The sequence below is a fragment of the Schistocerca gregaria genome, chromosome 6 (genome assembly GCF_023897955.1).
Source record: "Schistocerca gregaria isolate iqSchGreg1 chromosome 6, iqSchGreg1.2, whole genome shotgun sequence".
Taxonomy (NCBI): Eukaryota; Metazoa; Arthropoda; class Insecta; order Orthoptera; family Acrididae; genus Schistocerca; species Schistocerca gregaria.
In genome coordinates this window covers 378,186,976-378,214,684 of record NC_064925.1, presented here as the reverse complement: position 1 = coordinate 378,214,684, position 27,709 = coordinate 378,186,976, and the positions used below count along the sequence as shown (strand labels likewise).

The following is a 27,709-nucleotide window of genomic DNA, read 5'->3' as shown; positions in this document are numbered from 1 at the left end:
ACATACTACTTTTTGTTCAATCATGAGAATGCTTGGCACTAGTTTCACACACCCTTTTCTCATGTTAAATTACTTACATAAAATTTGTCTTACACATTATTTGTCAGTTCTTACAGTTTCAGCAATTGACTGAATACACAAAGAATGGTTAGATTGAATTGGATTACATACTTTTTCGATATTTTCATATGCTTTTGATGTTGAAGGATATCCTGGGTATGAGTCATCTCCAATGTCTTCCCAGTCATCCTGGAAATTCTTCAACCCCTCAAAAACTCATGTAAGTGATAACCAGCCTTTGCCATACAGTTGTTTTAGTAAAACGTAGATTTCAATAACAGTTTTTCCAAGTTTCATATGGAACTTCTCAACAATAAGTTGCTCTGTTATTATGCTTATCATTTCTTTGGAAAAACAAAACAATAGCTCTTACACAAACAAAGGCCATGGCCACACTGATTTGTCTACAGATGCCAGAGAAGCCATAATCAGCTGAGAAGGCTTCACATTTCACAGCTATTGGTCACTAAACCTTTGGCACACGGTACTTACTCTATGAGAGCATCACTTCCATTATTTTATAGCCTCACCTCATAAATCACCATAATTCTGTATTTATGTGATCTCCTTTCTCAATAAATTGATGTCTTAGTGGCTGTAGTATTGTGACTTTTTGAATTCTAGTAGAATTTCTAGAAATGGAGTGGTGCAGTCTTCACGTGTAACAGAATGCCATCACAAACCAAAACATCCAGCAAGTATAACAATAATGGAAATTCTCGGATGAAGGGAAAAAAAAAAAAAAAAAAAAAAAAAAAAAAAAAAAAAAAAAAACTGAAAATTTGTTTTTGTCATATATAATGCAACTGCCTGCCTGTCAGTCCATCTGATAAGACCCCTTTTTTCTCAGGAACAGATGGACATACCAAGTTGAATTTAGGTCACATACTAAAGTCTAAGGTCCATTGGCAGTCTAATAAATATAAGCTTCTAAATAAATGCAATCAAAAGAAATGGTCATTTATGTCACATATTTTGTTACTCACAAGCTCCCTCACTGAGACAAATAGGATACTTCCCATTGACATAGAATCATGAAATTTAACAAGAAGCAAGGTTTTTCTGAAGTACAAGTAAAGGAAAAAATCCAAAAATTGTTAATTTGTAATTATATCACACAAAAAGAATATATATTTTGTCATTTGTTATTGAACTTCAGACTTAAAATTAAAACATTCTCAAAAGTCTTGGACCTCCCAGGACTGATATCTCACCACTATCAATGTCAATAACAGGCAAAAATCATACAGATTCTCAATTCCCGAGATGGATGGACTGTCTATGTATGTAATTAAGTTTGTACGGATCCTTCGGAGCTTGAGTCCTACTCACACCTGGCCAATTTTTTGAGTTAGAACACACACACACACACACACACACACACACACACACACACACAAACACACAGCACATTTTTACAGTTACATTGTACATTTGGGACTTATTTTCAGCAAGTAGACTGAGGTGAGGGGTTGTCTCAGGCAGATTAGGGGACTGAAAAAAAGGAGAGGGGAAATGGGAGGGAGGATTGAGGTAGAGTAGCTGGCGGCTTGAAGCAAGGCAGCCAGTGCACAAAATAGAAATGCAACACACAGTCACTAGAGCCAGTGATTTTAAGCAGCAAATGATGAAAAATGATGTGGGGGATGGATTGCGAGGGGTGACAGAACACAGTTCCATATCCTGTGATAGAGTCACAACATGGATCACCAGAACAAGAGATAAATAAATCAATAAAATAAAACAGGAAAGAGAGGCTTGGGCAGAGTGTGTGGATACAGAGGGTTAACAGAGATTGAGGTGACAAGGATTCTGGACCCCCACCACCAGCTTTTCTGAGGTACATAGATGAGAGTTATCCTTGCATCACATCCTTTGTTACTGTAATTCTCCTGGCTTCCATCTCTACTAATTCCCGTCCCCCACGCCCACAGCCCAGCAGTCTCCCCTTTCATTATTGCTGATATTTCTTTAATGTTGGAGACATCATCAGAGGCTTTAATGACTCAGAAAGCAGTTCATCAAACAAGCTCAGAAAATAGAACTGTTTATATGAATCCACTCATCTGTCAGTTTGTGACATCATCAGACTGCTGCTGTTCTGTCATCCCTTTCCAGTTCACTCCCCCATGTGACTGTCATTATGTGTTGCACAAACTCACCATCTCTGGTGCCCATGAATTTCATTAATATCTTGTACACCTCCTCACTGAGCTGTCAACCACCCTTCCCAATTTTTCCTTCTGCTCCCCAAGACCTTTCTTCTCTCATCCACTCCACATGACAAAACCCCTCCACCTCAGTCTAGCTGCCAAACTCCAGTCCTGGCATTGTGCATTCAGCTGATACATTGTAACTGTACAACTGTAGATGTGCTCATATGTATGTCTGTACTCTAGCTCAAAAAAGGATTCAACATAAAGCTAGTGAAGCTTTCACTCTTTTCTGTGTCCCTGCAACTCAACACTTCTACTATTCAGAGAGTTGTTACTTTTACTCTTAAATTATTCTTCTATTTTAATGTGCCTTTTCCTTACCTTTCACTTGTCAACTTTTACTACTTAAGTATTCAAGTATTGCCTGTTGCTAGTATTTAATTGATGACAATATGCATTAGCAATCTCCAGTAATTAAGTGCCTGGATGTCTTGCCAGTTTAACCCTTTAAGTAAATCTGGTAATATATATACTACTGGAATTACTAATTTTAATTTTTTGCACATGATTCACTGGCATAAATATTTACCATCCAATACTTCATAGTAGACTTAAAAATACATAATAAATTGAGCAGGTTTATTCATTACTGTTCCCAAAGAGTACATACTGACATGCATTTCATTGTTAAACTAGAAAAACCTTTTCTCACTTAAAGGGTTAGCTACCAAATACAATCCTTACTTTCCTCTTGATGCCTGTCAGAACTGTTGGTTCTGAAAGATGGTGATTGTCTTTTTCTGTTTGCCTCTGCCTGTTATCAAATAGAAAGCAGAATGCCTATATTTTAATGATTCTGTCAGTGTAATTTTTATGCCATATATACTATGAGATCTTCATGAAATCATCCATATTTTGTAGGTGAACTACATTTTAAGACTGATGAATCTGCAAGACAGCTTGAATACTAGAGTGAAGAATTTATCAGGAGGAGAAAAGAAGAGATTATCAATTGGTGTTGAATTAGTTACTAATCCTCCAATCATGTTCTTTGATGAACCAACAAGGTAAAAAAAAAAATTCTCATTCCAACAACATAACTTCATAAACACTTCTTTTTCCTTGATTATTTCTTTTCTGTCACGAATTTAGCATAGAGTTCATTTGGAAGTCCTTTATTGGATCTTTGTTAGTTTAGTGTGAATTTAAACCTAAGAATGGACTGTCAATAATGTATAGATTTGTGCTTCAATTCAATCTAGGGAAAATAGTTTTGAAGAAGGGGAAGATCTTATGTTAAACTACAAAATCATTTTAGGCAAAACTTTGGAGTATATCCTGCTTCATCTAATTTTCATACCATAGAGAAGATCTATCCTGCTTCATCTAATTTTCATACCATAGAGAAGATCTTTCACAGTGTCTTACATAATGTAAATTAATGTATAATAACATAGAAAATACTATCTCAGTGGAAAATTTCATAAAATGCATTAACAAAAACTGTGGCCACATTATTGTGAAGAAGACTCACTGATTTCTTGAAAATGCATTATTGTCAATAACAATACTCTTAGTTATCCCTGTAGAAGACCCAGGTGCACAAAATGTCCAATTCACCCACCCAGCACTTCCTACTCCTGTTCTTTCACTTGCTTATCCTAACCCATCAGAGCCTGAGCCACCAGTGAAAGCAGCAATGTCATACACCAACTCTTCTGTGATCATTGCACAGGTTTTTATACCGGCATGACTATCAACCAGCTGTTGACCAGGATGAAAGGCCACTGCCAAACTTTGGCCAAGAGCATGGTAGACCACCCTGTGGTACAACATGCAGATGGATATAATGTGCTTGTTTATCGTGGATGCTTCACAACCCAGGCCATTGGGATCCTCCCCTCCACCACCAGCATTTCTGAACTGCACAGGTGGGAGTTATCCTTACAATACATTCTCCGCTCCTGAAGTTATCCCAGCCTCAACCTATGGTCATGTACTGTCCCACACCCTCTACCCAACAGATTCCATCCCCTCTGTCCTATATCACTTCCCCCCTGTTTATCCTATTTATGTTCTCTCATCCTCATCATGTGCTGCTCTGTGCCAATGCACCTACCCATCTTTCCCCTTCACTGCTCCTTTCCTTCTCTGCCCCTGCCCCCCCCCCCCCCCCCCCAACCCCTTGTCCCACAGCCTCCTGACGCTGTGCCTGGCACTCTTGTCATGTCTCTAGTCTTTGCACGCTCCACCAGACAGCACTCTTCTCTCCCCCTACCTGTGTCATGCTATCCCTCCTCCTTCCTTCACTGCCCCACGCCAGATTGTCACTCATCATGACAGATGCATTCCGGTCCAAGCTGCCAGAGATGGTGGTCACATGTGCATGAGGTTTGTTTGCCTCTGTGAATGTGTGTGTGTTTTCTTTTCTGAAGAGGGCTTTGGTCAAAAGCTAAATGTGTAACAGTCTTTTCATTATGCAAGTCTGCAACTCAGCATGGCATCTTTATAGTGAGTAGCAATCTGTCCTCTTCCTAATACTGTTGATACTTTGAGTTTAACCTTCCATCAGTAAATTTCTAAGATTTTGAAAATACAAACATCTTCAAATCAATAAAAACATTGATTTACATTTTGGTGTGCAATAGATAATACAAAAGTTAACAATGTTGTCAGTCTTGCTTGTGTGTATATCCATGATTCAAAAGTTGCACAATTCTTTGCACCTTCTTCCCAGTCTAAAGGCATGTGTTCTATTCTGCAGGGTTATTCATAAGTACCTCCAGAGTTTCAGAAAACAACTGCATAAAAAACTACAAGACTTACAGAAAAATGATGGATATTGGTGGACAGAGCACATCTCCAAGTTTTGATTTGCAATAAGTGCTGTGATACAGTTGCAGAAGTGTTAAAACATGTAGGCAAATCATCTGCTCCATATTAATTCATGTCTGCATATGGACAACCTGATGAACAGATTTCCAAAGTGGGCTGCTGTTGTTGCTGCAGTGACATCAGTGACTTGAACACACATGCTCTTCTGGCCATATTGACATTTTCTGCATCACAAACAGTGCCAATATGGATACTGATAATTAAGCTAAAAACTTGGACAGATGCTCTATCCACTGATACGTGTCTGTTTTCTGAATGTCTTGTAGTTTTCATGCAATAGTCTTCTCAAACCCTGGAGGTACTTATGAATAACCTTGTACTGAGGGCATATTGATATCTCCTACTATGGCATGCTCACAGAATTTAAGTGTGATTATTTTCCAAGCTTTTAGCCATTTCTTTCGCCCATTTTGCCCAGATTGTTTCACATTCTTACTCTGTATGTATCTCATTAGACATTACTGAGTTCTGTATATAAAAAGTGTTCAGTAAATCATTCCCCTTCTGCTGACAAGCATACCTGGTTCCTCAATGTTCTAATATAGAAAGAGTCAAAGAATATATGGACATTTTAGTGAAAAACTATGTAAACATAATAATACTAAAATGGTATAATATAAAATATGAATTCCATTCGCCTTCGAGTGTACACTTCTTCAAAATGGATATCATCAGTTGATTATGGCAAAATGATACTCAAGCAAACTTTGTCAAAATGTCCACTAAAACTGATGCACATATATTTCATTTTCTTCCATAGGTTCTGTTGTTGTGGCTGATATAACAGAACATCCTCAAGTAAGTGCCAATGATTGATGTCTGACATTACTAAATCCAATTTAATGTGGGGGGAAGGTATTTGTATCTCATCTTCCAGTGTCTTTGAGGACTGTCATTAAAGTAAATTCATGTATCAACGAGGCAAAGAAAATTCCTCATGCACACAGAGTGTATGAATTGTGAATAAAATAGATGTATGAAGGATGTTTAGGTACATTTAGCTTCAAGTAATCATTCATTTAAGTCTCCATATGAAAAAACACACCAGACATTATTTCACCATAAATCAGCCTCCTCTTCCACATATACTTGCAAACTGTTTCTGTGCCAACTGACAAAATTAGACCAAATTTATTGGTGGGTTCAACTGTGTGTCATAACAGCAAACTGTTTCTCTTGAAATCCTATCACCCCAATTTCCAAATCACTTACAGTATTGGTCACAGTAATCTTCATTTCTTCTGTGTACAAGACTTGTGTTGTTCATTCCAGGATAGAATCGAATAGATTTATTCATCTCATAACATCCATTTTGAGATCTTGTTGATTTGATGTGCTTAAGATACATCAGGATTTTAACATTATGTTAAATACATTTCTGAGATATTCCTACACAATTACATCTACAGTTTCCAGAATACAAAAGCAAATGTTTAATTTCCTTGTTCAAACTGTAAATCTGACCTCAAGGAATTATTGAATAAAACAATAACACTTGTCTACCAGACAAGTCTAGAGTAATCTTTTCAGTGAACCTACTTCATGTTAAATATATTACTGCCTTTTATTTTATTGTAAATTTTTAACCCCATATACTCTGTTGTTTGGGTATGGGGTTTTAATTGGTGTGTTGGGAATTAATAATTCTCTCTGTGGAGAGTGCGTTAGTTGTGGACAAAACAGAAAGAGTTATGTATATGTTGATTATTATATAACAACAATACCTCATGTACATAAAGGGAAGGAATAAATATAATGTTTTTCGATTTTTTATCAGTGGTCAACATGATACCCACTATTTGGCAACATATATGTTCCTTGTTATTATTATTATTATTATTAGTAGTAGTAGTAGTAGTAGTAGTAGTAGTAGTAGTAGTATTTAATACTAGGAGTCTCTTGACACTTGCAGAATTTCCCCAGAAGATAAAGCCATAATGAATAATTGACTCAAGCAAACAAGAGTGATAGACTATCTTTCTGATGAGAAACTTCCTGGCAGATTAAAACTGTGTGCCCAAACGAGACTCGAACTCGGGACCTTTGCCTTTCGCGGGCAAGTGCTCTACCATCTGAGCTACCGAAGCACGACTCACGCCCGGTACTCACAGCTTTACTTCTGCCAGTATCTCGTCTCCTACCTTCCAAACTTTACAGAAGCTCTCCTGCGAACCTTGCAGAACTAGCACTCCTGAAAGAAAGGATATTTCGGAGACATGGCTTAGCCACAGCCTGGGGAATGTTTCCAGAATGAGATTTTCACTCTGCAGCAGAGTGTGCGCTGATATGAAACTTCCTGGCAGATTAAAACTGTGTGCCCGAACGAGACTCGAACTCGGGACCTTTGCCTTTCGCGGGCAAGTGCTCTACCATCTGAGCTCAGATCGTAGAGCACTTGCCCACGAAAGGCAAAGGTCCCAAGTTCGAGTCTCATTCGGGCACACAGTTTTAATCTGCCAGGAAGTTTCATATCAGCGCGCACTCCGCTGCAGAGTGAAAATCTCATTCTGGTATCTTCTGATGTCTATGCTTGTGGCTCCTGACAAAATATATACTGCAAAATCAACACTGTTAAGTTTGTTTGCTAAGCAGTCTCTTTATATGTTCCAGTTTAAATTTTATTAAGATTTAGGCATCAGAATTTCACAGTCTTTGTTTCTGTGATATCCTGGTCAGTGCAAAGTACCTTTATTTTACTTCCTTCAAATGATTTAGCTTTGAACTGCATCATTTTGGTTTTAGTTATAGTTACTTTCAGCCCATTTTGATGAAACCAGGAATAAAGTTTCTCTAATGTATTTATGGCTCTTCCCAGAATTCTTTCAGTCACTCATTTTCAATTAGACATCATGTATCATCGGTAGATAAAACTGAATGAGCATCAGTAGCATGTGGTAGGTCGCCTATGTAGAAAAGGAACAGATAGGATCCAATATTGAACTCTGCAGGACTTCTTGGCCAATTGTGTTCCAGTTTGAGTAGTAATTTCTTGCATTTGAGGTTATAATTACTCTTTGTTGTCTATTTCTTAAGTAACAGATGAACCATTCTAAAGTGTTGTCTCTGATTCCATGTATATGTAATTTGTGTAGAAGTAAGACCTGGTTCACTCAATCAAAAGTTTTTGTCAGATCACAGAATATTCTTGTGGCCTTCTCACCTGTATCTAATGAGGAGAATATCTTTTGAGTAAACTCATTGATTGCATTTACAGTGCTTTTTCCTTGTTGGAATCTGAAATGATTTTTAAAAATTATGTCATTTGCAGTAAGAAATTTTTGAATTTGTTTTGCTACAGTCTTTTTGAACATTTTAGAAAGTACCAGCAGAAGAGAGATACGGCAGAAATTTTCCACTTCTCCTGTCAAACACTTTCCAAATAGTGATTTTATCTCAGCATATTTTAATACATTGGGAAAATATCGCTGTTAAAAAGGTGGTTTATGATAAATGACAGTGGTTGTGAAATGATATTATCCACTCTCTTGATTACAGATGTGGGTATTCCATCCCACCCAGATAAGCTTTTGTTTTTTAAAGACAAAGTTTTTTGTTCCACCTCAGCTGGCCATCAGGAGGAACAATCACTATCAAATTGTGGCCAAGAGCAAGGTTCATCACTTTGTGGTACAATCTGCAGCTGAACATAACATGCTCGATTTTATAGCTGCTTCACTACCTGAGCCATCTGGATCCTCCACACCACCACCAGCTTTTCTGAACCGCACAGCTGGGACTCATTCTTACAACAAGTTCTCCATCCCTGAAATTATCTCAGCCTCAGTGTACAGTAACAGACTGTCCTCACATACTCCATTAAACAGTTTCCACCCTCTCTGTCCTGCACCTTCTCCCTGCTCTCACCTCCCGTCCTCTCTGTGTGCTGCCCTCTGCTAACACACCCATCCATTTTCAGCACTCCTCTTCTTTTTCGCTTTGTTCCCTTCCCCCTCCCCAACTCCCTGCCCCACAGTCTCCTAACATTGCACCTTTTGGCAATCTAGTCCCTGCACACTCTCCCAGACAGCACTTTTCTCACCCCCCCCCCCCCCCACCCCCCCACCCATACACTGCTATCCCTTCCCCATCCCTGCCCTTTCCAAACTGCTGCTTCCATTCTCATGACAACTGCATTCTGGCCCGAGCTGCCAGAGATGACAATCATATGTCTATGAAGGTGTATGTGTGTGTGTGTGTGTGTGTGTGTGTGTGTGTGTGTGTGTGTGTGTGTGTGCGTGTGTGTGTTTTCTCTTTCTTTTTCTGATGAAGGCTGAGGCAAAAATCCTGTGTGTAAGAGTCTTTTAATTGTGTCTGTCTACAACTTAATGTGTCATCTTTACAGTAAGTAGCAGACTATCTTTTCTTTTTGTTGTTCATGTAATTTATTCAAAGTATTGTCATTAAGTTCAGACTTATCACAAATACATAGTTTTCTTATCTGTTTGTGTGTCTGTTCCCTACACTTATCTCCATTGTAGCTTAAATTCGACAACATTCCCAGATTTTAATATTGTTTTAAAATTTCCGTTTGCTGGTAAAACAACTACTAAGACTTCAATTTGCTCACTGATTTACTAATCATAAGCAACACTATCATACCATTTTTAATTGTTGTCTGTTAAATAAATGTCATACTACAAATTGAAGTTGTATTTCAATCCAGTTTCTAATGGCATAACAAACATACCATCTACTAAGGCAATTACAAACATACTTTCTATTAATGCATATGTATATGTTTTTAGTGCCCTCTGTATGGGTGCCAACTAATCTTTGATCTTGACCTGTAGCACAGTAATACCATCACAAAAAACAGTTTGCTGTTTTCCAGTTACCTTTCAAAATTTTCAAATCATCTTCTGCTATGAACAGTTGCATTGTAAGTTTTGCTATTTTTTAAACTCCTGAATTGACCAAATGAGATTACACAACAACTTCAGTACCCCTTCTTTCTTTATTGGTTCCTTTTTTTTTCAGTACACCTTCATCTGCTCCCTGAGTCTTTTTTTTCCTTTCTTTTGTTTGTTATTCCTGATTTCTTAGCATTCTTGCATTGAAAGCCTTCTAAATTTAGTGTTTTATTCTTTAAAAAAAGAAGTGTTTTGGTATTTCTAGCTCTTTGTTCATTTCTTTCTTGTTCTTTTCTTGTTTCTGTAACCCGTACTACTGTTGAATTTTATCATAAATACCAGAATATTTGCTATATTAGCCTCTTGTCACTCATTTGGTAGAAGTTGTAGATGTTTTGCAGTTGATGGTTCTAAGGAGGGTTGGTTGTGTAAAATTTTTACAATAACCATTATTTATTAATAATGGCTGCTTGTTATGTAAATGGCAATTAGAAAAACTGTGGTCTGGATCTTGTAACTTTTAGACTCCTTCTCCAGGGTTGCAATGTCTGTGCAATATCAAAAATAATTCAAACTACCAAATGCTACTGAATAACAGTTACAGCTTCTTTTATATGTGTATATTGTCTCTCATTTGCAGTACATACACTCCACATTACAGCTACTGACAGAACAAAAGTTCCAAATAGTTGTGAACATAACTCAGTCTTTTTCACTCAAGACCTGTCAGACAAATCCAACTTCAATTTTCCTGACATCATTCTATTGTCAGGATTTCCAAGGTTTCATGAGCGACAGTGCACCTCCTTGCCAGGATCATTGGCATCATGGAGTAACTGCCCGAACAGCAAATGCCACAAAGCGCAGAAACTCTGTCAGACATTGCCCCACCAATACTCTGAGACTATTTCATTTCACAGTGCATAACAAAACACACGAATTCCTGTGCACCATACATGGATTGAAACTGACTACTTCAGTAACATGAGAAACACATGAAAAAGTCATGACCACCATTCATTGGCTAGAGAAAAGAAGAGATAACACGTCAATTTCCCCAGGCCAGTGTGTCCAAAGATTAACCTTCACTTTGCCATTACTTCTGATATTTTCTGTGTATTTTAATAGATCTTCTCTTTACTTCTCATTTTCTAACTATCTGTGGTTTATATTGCAACAATTATGTTTCTAACACTGCATCTTTCAAGACCTCCGTTCTGCCTAAAATATAGTTCACTGTCAAGCATTCACTTAGATATAAACAAGCTGGCGTTTCCATTGTGGTAGAGTGTTTTAGTTTTATAACAACAAAAACTATCAGTTTTTGACAAAAAATTTAATTGGATAGATAAAAAACCTACTCACCAAGCGATGCAGAACACACACATAAAACAGGGTTGTAATTAGGCAGGCTTTTGAAGCCAGTGGCTCCTTCTTCAGGTAGAATTAGTCCCAATTACAAGCTGCTTTTATGTATGTGTTCTGCTGTCATTTCCTTTTTACTTGCATCTACAGCAAATTTTTGTGGTCCATTCTGATAAATGTTTTCTCCAACAAATTTAAATTTAGTAACTCATTTTATTTCATCTATTTGTGTTTCTATGTATTTTAGTATAATTTTTATATTTGTTTTTAGTGGAGAATTCTGTCAGCACTCTAAGGAACAAATGCTGCTTTAATAAAAAGGGGCATTTTTTCACACTTAAAATGTTGAATGTCATCTTCACTTAGTATATGTTATCAGCTGATGCATTAAGCATACAAGATGTATATATTTTAGAAAATATTTGTAATACTTTAAATGTTTTTTATTTATTCCAGTGGGCTTGACAGCATATCATCTGTACAAATGATATCTCATTTAAAATCTCTGGCAGGAGGTGGCCGAACTGTGATATGTGTTGTGCATCAGCCGAGTTCTAGGTTATTTCAAATGTTTGATGACTTGCTCATCATGTCAGATGGTCAGTGTATTTATAATGGCTTCATCAGTAATATGATTGAAACTTTTGAAGCTGCTGGATTTCACTACCCCATGTATTATAACCCAGCTGACTTTGGTAAGTTAAGCACACATTTGTGGTGTATTACACACCTTTATAGTATCTTTGTTACTTCTTTAAAAAAGCAACTTGTGTTATTGATAAAATGACATAGCTTAAAGGTTTTGTCTGGTCTATGTAACTGAAACCATTGATTTTCTTTAACTGTCAGTTTAGGGTTTTGCAAAGGGCAGTGTCTTTGAATTGTTGGTTATCCATTATGAGATCTCATTAGATGTTCACACAGTACTAGCACTGTAACCTGCTGCAGAAGTTGTGGTTGTTAGGCACTATTGTGATCCATTAGTAAGTACTCTTATTATAATCAAAAGTGAAATACTGAACAATTTTACCTACAAATATGCATGTGGCTTCAATACTGAACATTCCTTGGTAAAAATGCCTTCTGTTTCAGTAATGATAGATATAGTAGAATCACTGATGTCATATGCAAACTGAGAACAACGTTGCTACTATCAAACACAAAATTGATGAGCATGTGGCTTTTGTCTAACAGAGGAATGTTCGAATAATCCAGCAGTGGTTACTCTTGACATCCTACAGACTATTTTCAGCTCAATTTTAACAAGCCAAAGAATCCTAAGATTTTAATAATAATAAAACATTTGAAAAAATGGGTCACATGTATTGTGAAATGATTTGTCTAAAAGTAAGAAATAAAATAGATTAGAGAAACATTTGATGCACCATTGAACAATGTTCAAAATCATTTACAGCAAATGAGGATGAATGATCTACATAATCCACCAGATAAATATACTCTAGAGTTCTTTAAAACTCTAATATTTTAAGTTAAATATCAAACTTTAATTTCTCAATTAGCACCTCATTTTCTGTTAATTTTTTCAAGTATTGTTCAAAGGCATTTCAAATATCTCTGATCTGTTTTATTTCTTATATTTAGACAAATCATTTCACAAAACATTTGACCTTTTTTTTCAAATGTTTTCATTGACAGTTAAAACTTTTTTGTGCAAAATAGTTAGGCCTTGAAGAGATGAACTTTCTGACATTTCATTTATGCTCAAGTAAGTAATAAAGTTTTTATCAATTAGCCTGATTACTTTTAAGTAGTTAAACTATTTTTGCGAAAGCAGATCTCATGCTGGTCAGTTTGATACCCCATTTGTCCATTTTCTATTTTTCATTCGGTTATGAAAATTCAGACAAAAATGCATTGTGTAATTTCTAGGGAGTCTTGTTTTCACTCCACTCAAACATCTGATCAAAAACGATTTTCTTTTATGTCAGATTTAATTGTGTTTTAAAACGCTTTCTATGAAATTATTTCTATTAATTGGCCAATGTGTTGAATGACAGACTATGGGAGAAAAGAGAAGATTAAAAGAGACTCTGTAAATGACCTGTATAAACAGAAATGTTTCAGGAAGAAAAGAAGAATTTGTTAAAATCACGTATTATCAATTTTTAATTGACCTTAACAATACCTGAGAAGGAAATTTGCTACTCACCATATAGCAGAGATGCTCAGTCATGGTAGACACAATAAAAAGATTCACACACTCATAGCTTTCGGCCATTAAGACCTTTGTCACCAGTAGACACGCATACACACATGCACACACACACTGACGGAAACGCAACTTGCACACACATCTGCAGTCTCAGAGAGCTGAAATTACAGTGCGAGCAGCGGCACCAGTGCATGCTGGAGTTGGTGACTCGGTGGGGGTAAGGAGGAGGCTGTGGCGGGGAGGGGGAGAGATAGTATGGTGGGAGTGGCAGACAGTGAAGTGTTGCTGTTTAGATGGAGGGCAGGAGAGAAGGTGCGGAGGGGGGAGGGGTAAGTAGTGGAAAGGAGAGAAATAAAAATAAAAAGAAATTAAAAGACTGGGGGTGGCGGTGAAATGACGGCTGTTTAGTGCTGGAATGGGAACAGGGAGGGGTCTGGATGGGTGAGGACAGTGACTAATGAAGGTTGAGGCCAGGAGGGTTATGGGGACATAGCATGTATTGCAGGGAAAGTACTCACCTGCGCAATTCAGAAAAGCTGGTGTTGGTGAGAAGGATCCGTATGGCACAGGCTGTTTAGCAGTCATTGAGATGAGGGGTATCATGTTTGGCAGCAGTTTCAGCAACAGGGTGGTCCACTTGGTTTTTTGGGCACAGTTTGTCAATGGCCATTCATGCATACAGACAGCTTGTTGGTTGTCATGCTTACATGGAATGCAGCACAGTGGTTGTAGCTTAGCTTGTAAATCACATGACTGGTTTCACAGGTAGCCCTGCCTTTGAGGGGATAGGTGCTGTTAGCGACCAGACTGGAGTAGGTGGTGGTAGGAGGCTGTATGGGACAGGTCTTGCATCTAGGTCTGTTACAGAGGTATGAGCCATGTGGTAAGGTATTGGGAGCAGGAGCTGTGTAAGGATGGACGAGTATATTGTGTAGGTTGGGTGGACAGCGGAATACCACGGTAGGAGGGGTGGGAAGGATAGTGGGTAAGACATTTCTCATTTCAGGGCACAACGAGAGGTAATCGAAACCCTGATGGAGAATGTATTTCAGTTGCTCCAGTCCCAGATGGTATTGAGTTGCTAGGGAAATGCTCCTCTTTTGCCGGACTGTGGGACTTTGGGAGGTGGAGGGAGACTGGAAAGATAAGGCACAGGAGATTTGTTTTTGTACAAAGCTGGGAGGATAATTATGGTCAGTGTTCAGTGAAGGCTTCAGTGATACCCTCAGTATATTTAGAGAAGGACTGCTCGTCACTGCAGATGTGATGACCAAAGGTGGCAAGGATGACGGTTCAATCCCATCTCCAGCCATCCTGATTTAGGTTTTCCGTGATTTCCCTAAATCGTTTCAGGCAAATGCTGGGATGGTTCCTTTGAAAGGGCACGGCCGATTTCCTTCCCAGTCCTTCCCTAACCCAAGCTTGCGCTCCATCTCTAAAGACCTCGTTGTCGACAGGACGTTAAACACTAAACACCACCACCACCTGTATGGAAGGGACTTCTTGGTATGGAATGGGTGGCAGCTGTCGAAGTGGAGGTATTGCTGGTGGTTAGTAGGTTTGATATTGATGGAGGTACTGATGTAGCCATCTCTGAAGTGGAGGTCAACATCTAAGTTCTCTTTGAATCATCAGGTGATAAACTGTTTAATCCACTGATATTTTTGGAATAGTTTAAAAAGCATAATAAAATACATCTTTTAGTTTTGTTCATAATTTTTCATGCAGAATTTAGGACATTACTCCATGTTGTTGTTGTTGTGGTCTTCAGTCCTGAAACTGGTTTGATGCAGCGCTCCATGCTACTGTATCCTGTGCAAGCTTCTTCATCTCCCAGTACCTACTGCAACCTACATACTTCTGAATCTGCTTAGTGTATTCATCTCTTAGTCTCCCGCTATGATTTTTACCCTCCACACTGCCCTCCAATGCTAAGTTGGTGATCCCTTGATGCCTCAGAACATGTCCTACCAACCGATCCCTTCTTCTGGTCAAGTTGTGCCACAAACTTCTCTTCTCCCCAATCCTCATTCATTATGTGATCTACCCATCTAATCTTCAGCATTCTTCTGTAGCACCACATTTCGAAAGCTTCTATTCTCTTCTTGTCCAAACTATTTATCGTCCATGTTTCACTTCCATACATGACTACACTCCATACAAATACTTTCAGAAGTGACTTCCTGACACTTAAATCTATACTCGATGTTAACAAATTCCTCTTCTTCAGAAATGCTTTCCTTGCCATTGCCAGCATACATTTGATATCCTCTCTACTTCGACCATCATCAGTTATTTTTCTCCCCAAATAGCAAAACTCCTTTACTACTTTAAGTGTCTCATTTCCTAATCTAATTCCCTCAGCATCACCCGACTTAATTCGACTACATTCCATTATCCTCGATTTGGTTTTGTTGATGTTCATCTTACATCCTCCTTTCAAGACACTGCCCATTCCATTCAACTGCTCTTCCAAGTCCTTTGCTGTCTCTGACAGAATTACAATGTCATCGGCGAACCTCAAAGTTTTTATATCTTCTCCATGGATTTTAATACCTACCCCGAATTTTTCTTTTGTTTCCTTTACTGCTTGCTCAATATACAGATTTAATAACATCAGGGACAGGTTACAACCCTGTCTTACTCCCTTCCCAACCACTGCTTCCCTTTCATGTCCCTTGACTCTTATAACTGCCATCTGGTTTCTGTACAAATTGTAAATAGCCTTTCGCTCCCTGTATTTTACCCGTGCCACCTTTAGAATTTGAAAGAGAGTATTCCAGTCAACATCATCAAAAGCTTTCTCTAAGTCTACGAATGCTAGAAACGTAGGTTTGCCTTTCCTTAATCTATTTTCTAAGATAAGTCGTAGAGTCAGTATTGCCTCACGTGTTTCTATGGAATCCAAACTGATCTTCCCCGAGGTCGGCTTCTACTAGTTTTTCCATTCATCTGTAAAGAATTCGTGTTAGTACTTTGCAGCCGTGGCTTATTAAACTGATTGTTCGATAATTTTCACATCTGTCAACACCTGAATTTCTTTGGGAATTGACTTATTATATTCTTCTTGAAGACTGAGGTATTTCGCCTGTTTCATACATCTTGCTCACCAGATGGTAGAGTTTTGTCAGGACTGGCTCTCCCAAGGCCGTCAGTAGTTCTAATGGAATGTTGTCTACTCCGGGGGCCTTGTTTCGACTCAGGACTTTCAGTGCTCTGTCAAACTCTTCACACAATATCATATCCCCCATTTCATCTTCATCTGCATCCTCTTCCATTTCCATAATATTGTCCTCAAGTACATTGCCCTTGTATAGACCCCTCTATATACTCCTTCCACCTTTCTGCTTTCCCTTCTTTGCTTAGAACTGGGTTTCCATCTGAGCTCTTGATGTTCATACAAGTGGTTCTCTTATCTCCAAAGGTCTCTTTAATTTTCCTGTAGGCAGTATCTATCTTACCCCTAGTGAGATAAGCCTCTATATCCTTACATTTGTCCTCTAGCCATGCCCGCTTAGCCATTTTGCACTTCCTGTCGATCTCATTTGTGAGACGTTTGTATTCCTTTTTGCCTGCTTAATTTACTGCATTTTTATATTTTCTCCTTTCATCAATTAAATTCAATATTTCTTCTGTCACCCAAGGATTTCTACTAGCCCTCATCTTTTTACCTACTTGATCCTCTGCTGCCTTCACTACTTCATCCCTCAATGCTACCCATTCTTCTCCTACTGTATTTCTTTCCCTCATTCCCGTCAATTGTTCGCTTATGCTCTCCCGGAAACTCTGTACAACCTCTGGTTCTTTCAGTTTATCCAGGTCCCATCTCCTTAATTTCCCACCTTTTTGCAGTTTCTTCAGTTTTAATCTTCAGATCATAACCAATAGATTGTTGTCAGAGTCCACATCTGCCCCTGGAAATGTCTTACAATTTAAAACTTGGTTCCTAATCTCTGTCTTACCATTATATAATCTATCTGGTACCTTTTAGTATCTCCAGGGTTCTTCCACGTATACAACCTTCTTTCATGATTCTTATACCAAGTGTTAGCTATGATTAAGTTGTGCTCTGTGCAAAATTCTACCAGGCGGCATTCTCTTTCATTTCTTAGCCCCAAACCATATTCACCTACTATGTTTCCTTCTCTCCCTTTTCCTATACTCAAATTCGAGTCACCCATGACTATTAAATTTTCGTCTCCCTTCACTGTCTGAATACATTCTTTTATCTCATCCTACATTTCTTCAATTTCTTCGTCATTTGCAGAGCTAGTTGGCATATAAACTTGTACTACTGTAGTAGGTGTGGGCTTCGTATCTATCTTGGCCACAATAATGCATTCACTATGCTGTTTGTAGTAGCTTACCCGCATTCCTATTTTCTTATTCATTATTAAATCTACTCCTGCATTACCCCTATTTGATTTTGTGTTTATAACCCTGTAGTCACCTGACCAGAAGTCTTGTTCCTCCTGCCACCGAACTTCACTAATTCCCACTATATCTAACTTTAACCTATCCATTTCCCTTTTTAAATTTTCTAACCTACCTGCCTGATTAAGGGATCTGACATTCCACGGTCCGATCTGTAGAATGCCAGTTTCCTTTCTCCTGATAACGACACCCTCTTGAGTAGTCCCCACCCAGAGATCCGAATGGGAGACTATTTTACCTCCGGAATATTTTACCCAAGAGGACGCCATCATCTTTTAATCATACAGTAAAGCTGCATGCCCTCAGGAAAAATTATGGCTGTAGTTTCCCCTTGCTTTCGGCTGTTCGCAGTACCAGCTCAGCAAGGCCATTTTGGTTATTGCTACAAGGTCAGATTAGTCAATCATCCAGACTGTTGCCCTTGCAACTACTGAAAAGGCTGCTGCCCCTCTTCAGGAACCACACGTTTGTCTGGCCTCTCAACAGATACCCCTCCGTTGTGGTTGTACCTACGGTATGGCTATCTGTATCGCTGAGGCATGCAAGCCTCCCCACCAATGGCAAAATCCATCGTTCATGGGGGGGGGGGGGGGGGGGGGACATTACTCCATAGGGTACATTACTCCATAGGGTACATTTATCATATTAGTAAACTTGTAATCAATATGAAATAGGATAGCTTGCTACTTACAACATAGAGGAGGTGTTGAGTGGCAGACAGGCACATTTAAAAGTATACTAAGTTATTAGACAAAGTCCTTTGTCAGACTTAGAAAAAAAACACACACACACACATTCATACACATACAATTCATATGCACATGGCCACTGTTGGCTAAGTGTACTGAAGAGAAAAAAGGCACATGTGCAGCTGAAGTGGGAGCAGTAAAAGGCATAGAGTTAGGTGGAGGATAAAGACTAGGTTTGCGAGAACAGAGAATATGTTTCAGAGCACCACAGTTTTGTGATGGCCATTCATGTGAACAGAGAGCTGATCAGTGATAGTGTGCAGATAGGGTACTGTGAATTTGTAGCTAAGTTGGTAAATAGATGGCTGCTTTCACACATGGCCCTGCTACCCATACCCCTCTTCACCTGAGGTCTCTTGTTTACCCCAATATTGTACCAGCTGAGATTGCTACTCATTGCTCTCGAGCCCTGCACTCAGAGGTGACTGTGGCCATGTGTATGCGAATTGTGTGTGTATGTAGATTTCTAAATCTGATGAAGAATTTTGTCTGATAGCTTAATCTACTTTAAAATATGCCTGTCTGTCACTCCACACTTCTTCTATGTGGTGAGCAGCAGTTTATGCAGTTTATCTTAATTCATATTTTTGTTAGTCCATCCTGAATTTTCCAATATTTAAACAATTACTGACTTATAGTCTATCTACATAAAACTAACAATTTATTCTTAAAAATTTCTCTTTAAGCGCTTGAGGTTGCTTGCAAAGAGCGAGGACAAACAATAGAAAATTTGGTCAATTTCTATGTGCAGAAAAATTTTTCAAATGAAGCCCATGAGGAAAAGGATGTTATGGAATTACATGATCCAAAGGAGGAGACTGTTAATGAAGAAAGTAAGTAAAGAGATCCACTTATTTCATAATTCACTTATTCCAAACTCTGTGTGTACTTAAAGTTAGTTTGTGGAAATGTACATTCTTAAACAAAATGAAATGATATGTCTGGCACACTTTTATGAAAAAATAGGTAAAAATGTTACATGTTACAGCTCGGATGATAAGTAATGGAGAAGCAAATCATGATCCTGGTGCACAAAATAGGGCAGCTGTAAGGAAATGGTACTGCTCTTCTCCCTATCCTATTAGCAGATGGAGACAATTTGCTATTCTGTTGCAAAGGTCAATGCGGTGTACATTTCGCGATACGGTATGTGTTTCTGTATAGCTATACATGACAGTATGAGATGAAAGAAAGGCTTCTTTTATTTATGTCTTTTTCTAGAGCTGTATACACCCTATCCTCTAAACCATCAGTTGTTATGAGCAAAGAGTACTCTGTAAATTATATTTTCTTTGTACTATAACTTTGAATAGAGGTGAAAATAAATGTTGTCTCTCTTTTTTTTTAGCACTTGGCCTATATAAGATTTGTAACACATGTTGTTGTTGGATTATTACTTGGTACACTATACTATGGGATTGGAAATGATGCTGCAAAAGTGGAAAGTAATGTGGCGTGTCTGTTCTTCTTCCTCATGTTCCTGTTCTTCTCAAATGCTGTTCCAACTGTTCATGCATGTAAGTATTATGTGTTATAATATTGCACTGGTTTTATGCATTCTGTAATGTGACTGGCCTCTTGCATAATATGGTGAGCAATTTAAATTTCAGCCACTGTCAGTTTCTGTTCTTTCAAGTGTGTCCAGTAGTTGAAAGAAAAGCAGGTTACATTCATCTGCAAGAAAGGAAGCAGAAGTGATACTCAAACATACTGCCCACTGTCAGTTGACATCCAACTGTGGATTCTTAGAAGACAGCCTGTGCTCAAACAGAATGACTTCTTCCAAGCCAATCAGTATGGTTTCTGGAAACATCCATCACTCAACTCCTGCTTTTCTCACATGATATACTGAAAGCCAAGGATCAAGCTGTCAAGTTGATGTAGTATCTTCTGGCATCCAAAAAAGTATTAAACACAGTACCACATCAACACCAATTACCCTAAGTATGATCATGTAGAGCATGGCGTGACTCTTTTCACTAGTCTGAGGATTTCTTGGTATGGAGGATGCAGCAGATTATCTTTGACAGACAGTCATGACCCACTGTAGAAGTAACTTCAGGCTTGCCCAGGAAGCATGTTTGGAGCCTGCAGCTCATATTTTTTGCTACAATACAGTATCAGAGAGTCAGAATTGGAATCAGTCAACTTGTACATATACTTTGGTGTAACAGTTTGTAGGGTTATGAAGTGGAATGGTCACATAGATTCAATCATGTTTGTAACTGACATACATCAGTTGATTGGTAGGATACTGGGAAAATGTAATCAGTCTACCATGGAGATTACTTACAAAACATTTTTTGGCTCATCCTAGAATACTGCTGAAGTGTGTGGGACCTGTTACAAATAAGACTAAAGGGGATATTAAGCATATACGAAAAAAGGCAACATGACTGGTTACACATTTGTTTGACCCAGGCGAGAGCATCACACAAATTCTGAAAAACCTGAACTGGCAGATGCTAGAAGATAGGCATTAACTACTCTGCACAAGTTTACTTACAGAGAGTCAAGGACCAGTATTAAGTAAGGAATCTAGGAATATATTACAACTTCTTATGTATCACCCTAATAAGGACTACAAAGACAACATTAGACTAATAACAGCGTCCATGGAGGGATTCAAGGTCATTCTTCCGACCGACCATATCTGAATGTAATGAGAAGAAACCCTAATACATATACAGGGTGGTCCATTGATAGTGACTGGGCCAAGTATCTCATGAAATAAGCGTCAAACAGCAAAACTATAAAGAATGAAACTGGTCTAGTTTGAAGGGGGAAACCAGATGGTGCTATGGTTGAACCGCTAGATGGTGCTGCCATAGGTCAAACAGATATCAACTGCATTTTTAAAATAGAAACCCCCATTTTTTATTACATATTCGTGTATTACGTAAAGAAATATGAATGTTTTCGTTGGACCACTTTTTTCGCTTTGTGATAGACGATGCTGTAATAGTCACAAACATATAAGTATGTGGTATCACGTAACATTCCGCCAGTGTGGACGGTATTTGCTCCGTGATTTATTACCCGTATTAAAGTGGACCGTTTACCAATTGTGGAAAAGGTCGATATCGTGTTGGTGTATGGCTATTGTGATCAAAATGCCCAACGGGCATGTGCTACGTATGCTGCTCGGTATGCTAGATGATATCATTCAAGTGTCCGGACCGCTCGCCAGATAGTTACGTTATTTAAGGAAATAGGAAGTGTTCAACCACATGTGAAATGTCAACCATGACCCGCAACGACTGATGATGCCCAAGTAGGTGTTTTAGCTTCTATCGCGGCTAATCCACACATCAGTAGCAGATAAATTGCACGAGGATCAGGAATCTCAAAAATGCTGGTGTTGAGAATGCTACAGCAACATCGATTGGACCCATACCATATTTCTATGCAGCAGGAATTGCATGGCGATGACTTTGAAAATTGTGTACATTTCTGCCACTGGGCACAAGAGAAATTATGTGACAATTTTTTGCAGGCATTCTATTTAGCAACGAAGCGTCATTCACCAACAGCGGTAACATAAACTAGCATAATATGCATTATTGGGCAACAGAAAATCCACAATGGCTGTGACAAGTGGAACATCAGTGACCTTAGCGGGTTAATGTATGGCGCGGCATTATGGGAGGAAGGATAATTGGCCCCCATTTTATCGATTATGGTGCAGTGTGTGCTGATTTCCAATGTAATGTTCTACCAATGTTACTACAAGATGTATTACTGCATGACAGAATGGCGATGTACTTCCAACATGATGGATGTCTGGCACATAGCTCATGTGTGGTTGAAGCAGTATTGAATAGCATATTTCATGACAGGTGGACTGGTCGTCGAAGCACCATACGATGGCCCGCACATTCACCAGATATGACGTCCCCGGATTTCTTTCTGTGGGGAAAGTTGAAGGATATTTGCTATCATGATCCACAGACAATGCCTGCCAACATGTGTCAGCGCATTGTCAATGCATGTGCGAACACTACGGAAGGCGAACTGCTCTCCATTGAGAGGAATGTCGTTACACTTAGTGCCAAATGCATTGAGGTTGACAAACATCATTTTGAGCATTTATTGCATTATTGTGGTATTTACAGGTAATCATGCTGGAACAGCATGCATTCTCAGAAATGATATGTTCACAAAGGTACATGTATCACATTGGAACAACCGAAATAAAATGTTCAAACATACCTACGTTCTGTATTTTAATTCAAAAAACCCAGCTGTTACCAACTGTTCATCTAAAATTGTGAGCCATATGTTTGTGACTATTACAGCGTCATCTATGACAAAGCAAAAAAAAAGTGGTGCAACTAAAACATACATATTTCTTTACGTACTACATGAATATGTAATAAAAAATGGTGGTTCCTATTTTTAAAATAACACAGTTGATATCCATTTGACATATGGCAGGGCCATCTAGCAGGCCAACCATAGCGTCATCTGGTTTCCCCCTTCAAGCTAGACAAACTTCGTTCTTTGTAGTTTTTTCGTTTGACGCATATATCGTGAGATAACTGGCCCGTTCACGATCGATGGACCAACCCTGTATAATAATGGGAAATACCATCTGGCATACAGAATATAGTTGAAGATGTAGTTGTAGAACCACAACTCAGCTTGTAGTAGATAATTAGCATTTGTATATGCAGTAATGTTTTCAAGAAGCCTTGTGTCATGAAGAAAATCTGAATATCTTAACATATTCAATTTCTCTGATACATATCTACAGATATACTTATGTAAAATAAAGGAAAGGCAACCACTAGTACTGTTTGCTGTTGTGTGCTCTTATGTTCCAGACATCAGTCAGCTACAGGTGAGTTTCCAAGAATTAGTATTGTTATTTTACTCATATAATTACACAGTTCATATCTGTTGAAACTAAAAATTTTGTACCCACTGTGACTCCAGATGTAATTCTGAATTTTATTTAAACTAACATAACTTCATTCCAAGCTGATTAGTTATGAGCACTTTCAGCAGCACTCAAGTTCAGTTTCTGGTGAACACGTAAGTTGAAACATTCACAGTATGATCTCTCCAGGAGTTTGTGTGGAGAATGGTAAGTGGTCCTGCTTTGCTCCTGGACATTCAAAAGACAACTGTGGAAGCAAAAGCGAATAAACAAAAAGTTTTGGTGAATTAATATATGGTTATGTTTCAAAAAACATGCATTATATGAGTTTGAATAGCTATAATATCATTCACAATGAGGGTGAGGCAGCTGACTCACTGCTGGATGTATGAAACTAATGAACCAGCTTATGCACTAAATGGTACTTCATTTTCCTTTCAAAGGTGAAACATGTTCATAGGCATGGTAATATCACTAGTTTGGATGTTTTACATGCCGTTTGCATAATATCATTTCATTCTACATTGCTTACAATATCAGGCATAAAACCAAGAGAAAAGCACAACAAATCACTGTAGACAGATAGGAGTACAATATATTGCTGCTTACAGAAAAATAAAATTATTGTAATTTTTTTAATAAAAACTTTTGAAGAACACAAGTTTCTTAAAAATTATTTCTGTTTTCCAGTTCCTTTAGAAGCATCTGTGTTTCTACGAGAGCACCTTAACAACTGGTACTGCCTCACCTCTTACTACTTTGCAAAACTGCTTTCAGATATTCCATTACAGGTAATACACAGTAATATTTATGTGCTTCTGTAAAAATTATTAATATAAAATTTGACTGAATGTTGTATAAACAGGAGAAATATGCTGGTTTCTCAAACTACACCATAAGGAATAAAAGTTGAAAATTAATGATGGAAAGGCTCAGAAACAGTAACAACTACTATCATTGTAGACATATGACACATAACAACTTCAGCACTCTGTCTCATGCACTTTTTAGGATCATATTGTCAAATAATTTGCTCATGTCTGATAAAAGTGTACAGTATACACAACAACTGTTTAAATATTGTGTTCACTTCAGATAGCAAGCAAGGTTGGTTTGCAGAGTTTTTTGTAATGAGTTTACTTAAGGAAGGCAAGACTCCTAGTGTACAAATAAGTAAAATTACTCATAGGGCACAAATAACTAAAATTACAATGAAAGAGTTGTCATCCTCCATAATTCCAGAACATTTGTTAACAGGTCAGTCATTGAAGTTTGTGACGGTTCATACAATCTCTTTATAACTGGAGAACACAGCTAGGGCTAGTAGCTATGCTTGAGTCACTGAATTCACAGAAAAGTTTTAGCTTCTTTATAGTGGCAAGCAATTGTTCCACCTCATGTATTCCTTTAGGTTAGATAACATCATTTTCAGATACATTGTTTTACTAAAATGCTCTCTCACAGATTATTTTTGGGCAGGAATTGCAGAAGTGGAATGACATTCATGACAACTCAAAACTTTTTTCTTGTATTTGATATCTGTAGCCCCTTTCTCAGCCTACAGCATTCCAACAAATGATATATTTAACAATGCCTTGTCTCTGCAGCAGTAGTGCAGAAATTAATTTGCATTCTGAACAAACTTTCAGACTTTAATAAAAGACAACTTGTAAAGTCAAAACACTTATCAATAAAGCAATAATTGCACACAATGGAAGGGTAAGGGTAACAACACCCCCTCCCCTGCCCCAAACACTCACACAGGGCTGCACAGCTACATTGTTCCAGCCAATCACATTGTATTGGCACTGTGGCTCCAATAGGAAGAGGAGTTGTTTATATTGGGAGAAAGTTCTTGAGCAAGGAAGGAAATGGAGAGGAGGAAGGAGGATTGCAGAGAATGATAGCTGGCAGCAGGTCCATGGAATAGAAATGTGATACCAGTGAACTCATTCTGCTGTAGACATGGAGAGTTGTGAACAGTGGGCCATGACTTGGAGGTGCGGGTTGGAAGATACTCTTGGAACAGATGAAGGGTGAGAATGCGGAGAAGAGTCTACTTATCATTGTATCCATAAATGAGGAACATCTTACTCACAATCTTTTCCGTCCTCCCAAAGTGGTATTCTGCTGCCTACACATTCTACAAAACATTTCGTCCATCCTATTTAGATCAGACTCCTATGAAAAACATAGGCACAAGGTCTGTCTGCTATATCCATCCAGCACACCCCATTCCAGCCGCATCCTATCGTATCATTGGCCGCCTGTGAAAGTGTCATGTCATGTACCAGTTCTGCTGTAATTCCTGATGGAAAGGCATGACCACTGACCAGCTGTCCACGTGGATACTTGAGTGTTTGGGAGCCCCATCAGCTCAGATTAAAGGAAGACATTTTAAGTAATGCACAGCCTACATGTGGGAGTCAGTTACTGAGAAGACAGCCACAAGAACTAAGTGGTCAAAAGCAAAAACCATGCACAGAGTGAAAAGGACAAACTTAGAGTAACCTGAAAATGTGAAAGCCAATAATCTTCAACAATGTACAAAACAGAGCCAGAATAGCAAACTGTGAAAGAAGCAACAGTAAGTGAGTAACTGTATGTGAAAGTAACATTGGTAATCAAAAGGCTTCGGAAACATTAACACAACTGGATGGGGATTAATAGGTGCATACGGTTGAAAATGACTAGACATGTGTTTTTCCCACTGGAGCAAGGGGGCACATTGTGATGGGAGCATTATCAGTGGCTCAAGTGGCAACTAAAATTCTGAGGTTTCCTTCCCTGTTGCATCCTGGTGTCCTGTTCATTTGCAAACTGGTCCACATGGTGCTGCAGTTGCTGTCGAGATGTTGATACTGACACTGATTTCAGTGTTGGAGTAAGTGACTCAATCTCCATGGCTTGCCAGATCTGCACCAGTTTGATCATAAGCTGCTGTTGCTTGTTGGAGTAAGTGACTCAACCTCCATGACTTGCCAGCTCTGCACCAGTTTGATCATCAGCTGTTGTTGCTGGTAGTGGTGGTGTTGGTGCAGGTTGTAATGGCACTATGGCTGTGGCCAGAGTGTGAACCTAGGAGCACTGGGAGTCCACAGTGAAGGCCTGAAAGTGTGGTCACTGAGAATGTTGGGCTTGTAAATACCCTGCATTGGCTTGATGAGTTGAGATGGCCCCTGGGTATGTCACAGCTGGATTTAGTTACGATGATGGATCAGGTGATCCTGTAAGGCCACAACGAGTAACACTTGGTATCCCTTATGACAGAGAATATCATACAGTGCCCAAGCTGGCTTCCAGCCAAATGTGTGAACTCACACAGGAGCACCCTGAAGATAATGGGGTGTGTAACTTTGGCTTATGGCTCACTGTGTAGGTCACAGCAGGTCCTGGAACATGCAGGCCCCTGCCTGTGCAGTACCTCAGCCAGGATTTGTCTGTTAACTGGAGTGACCTATTATGTTGCAAGAAATATTGTTAAGGCTTCTTCAGCAGGAACCCAATACCAGGGCTTTCCTAATTTGTGCCTTTATTGTTCTGATCACTCACTCTGTTGACTGAGTTTGAAGCTGGGTACAAAGGGGCAATGGTCAGATCTGTATTCCACTCTCTAAAATCCTGCTGAAATGAACTTGGGTCTGTTGGATACTAAGGTGTGATGTGCTCCCTCTATGGCAAAAATTGTAACTAGAGATTTGATTTTAGCACATGCAGTTGTAGAAGCAACTCACGTGTCATAAGGAGAATCGGAGAGGGCATCTACCATGAGCAACCATATTGCTGCCTGAAAATGGCTGGCGAAGCTTGTGTGTCCATATTGAACCATGGTGAAAAATTTTGGGCTGAAGCACTTGGTTGTGAATATGAGTCTGACATGTATGCACTGTGTGCTGAACTTTGCTCTCTATCACTGGCCAGTAAACATCACGTTGAGCTAAAGCTTTCATCCTCAACATCCTCTAGCAGGGTATGTGTGGTAACTGAAGGATATGATATGTGTGGTAACTGAAGGATGCAGACACAGTGCAACATACAGCATCCTCAGTAGATGACACTAATCCCTGAACAACATTAAGCCTATATTATTTTGGAACTCTGGGTCTGATCCTTTGGGGAAGCACTCTGGCCAAACACTTTGCATC

At 38.8% G+C, this 27,709-nt stretch overlaps 1 protein-coding gene across 1 annotated transcript in view; it reads left to right on the top strand.

The window, feature by feature from the left end:
• Positions 1-27,709, top strand: part of LOC126279098 (ATP-binding cassette sub-family G member 4-like) — a 359,996-nt gene that overhangs the window by 313,452 nt on the left and 18,835 nt on the right. The window contains exons 4-9 of the mRNA XM_049979571.1: positions 3,138-3,283; positions 11,783-12,021; positions 19,369-19,515; positions 19,671-19,828; positions 20,031-20,199; positions 24,255-24,355. Of these exons, the coding sequence (XP_049835528.1) occupies positions 3,138-3,283; positions 11,783-12,021; positions 19,369-19,515; positions 19,671-19,828; positions 20,031-20,199; positions 24,255-24,355 (960 nt within the window). The remainder of the gene's footprint in view (positions 1-3,137; positions 3,284-11,782; positions 12,022-19,368; positions 19,516-19,670; positions 19,829-20,030; positions 20,200-24,254; positions 24,356-27,709) is intronic.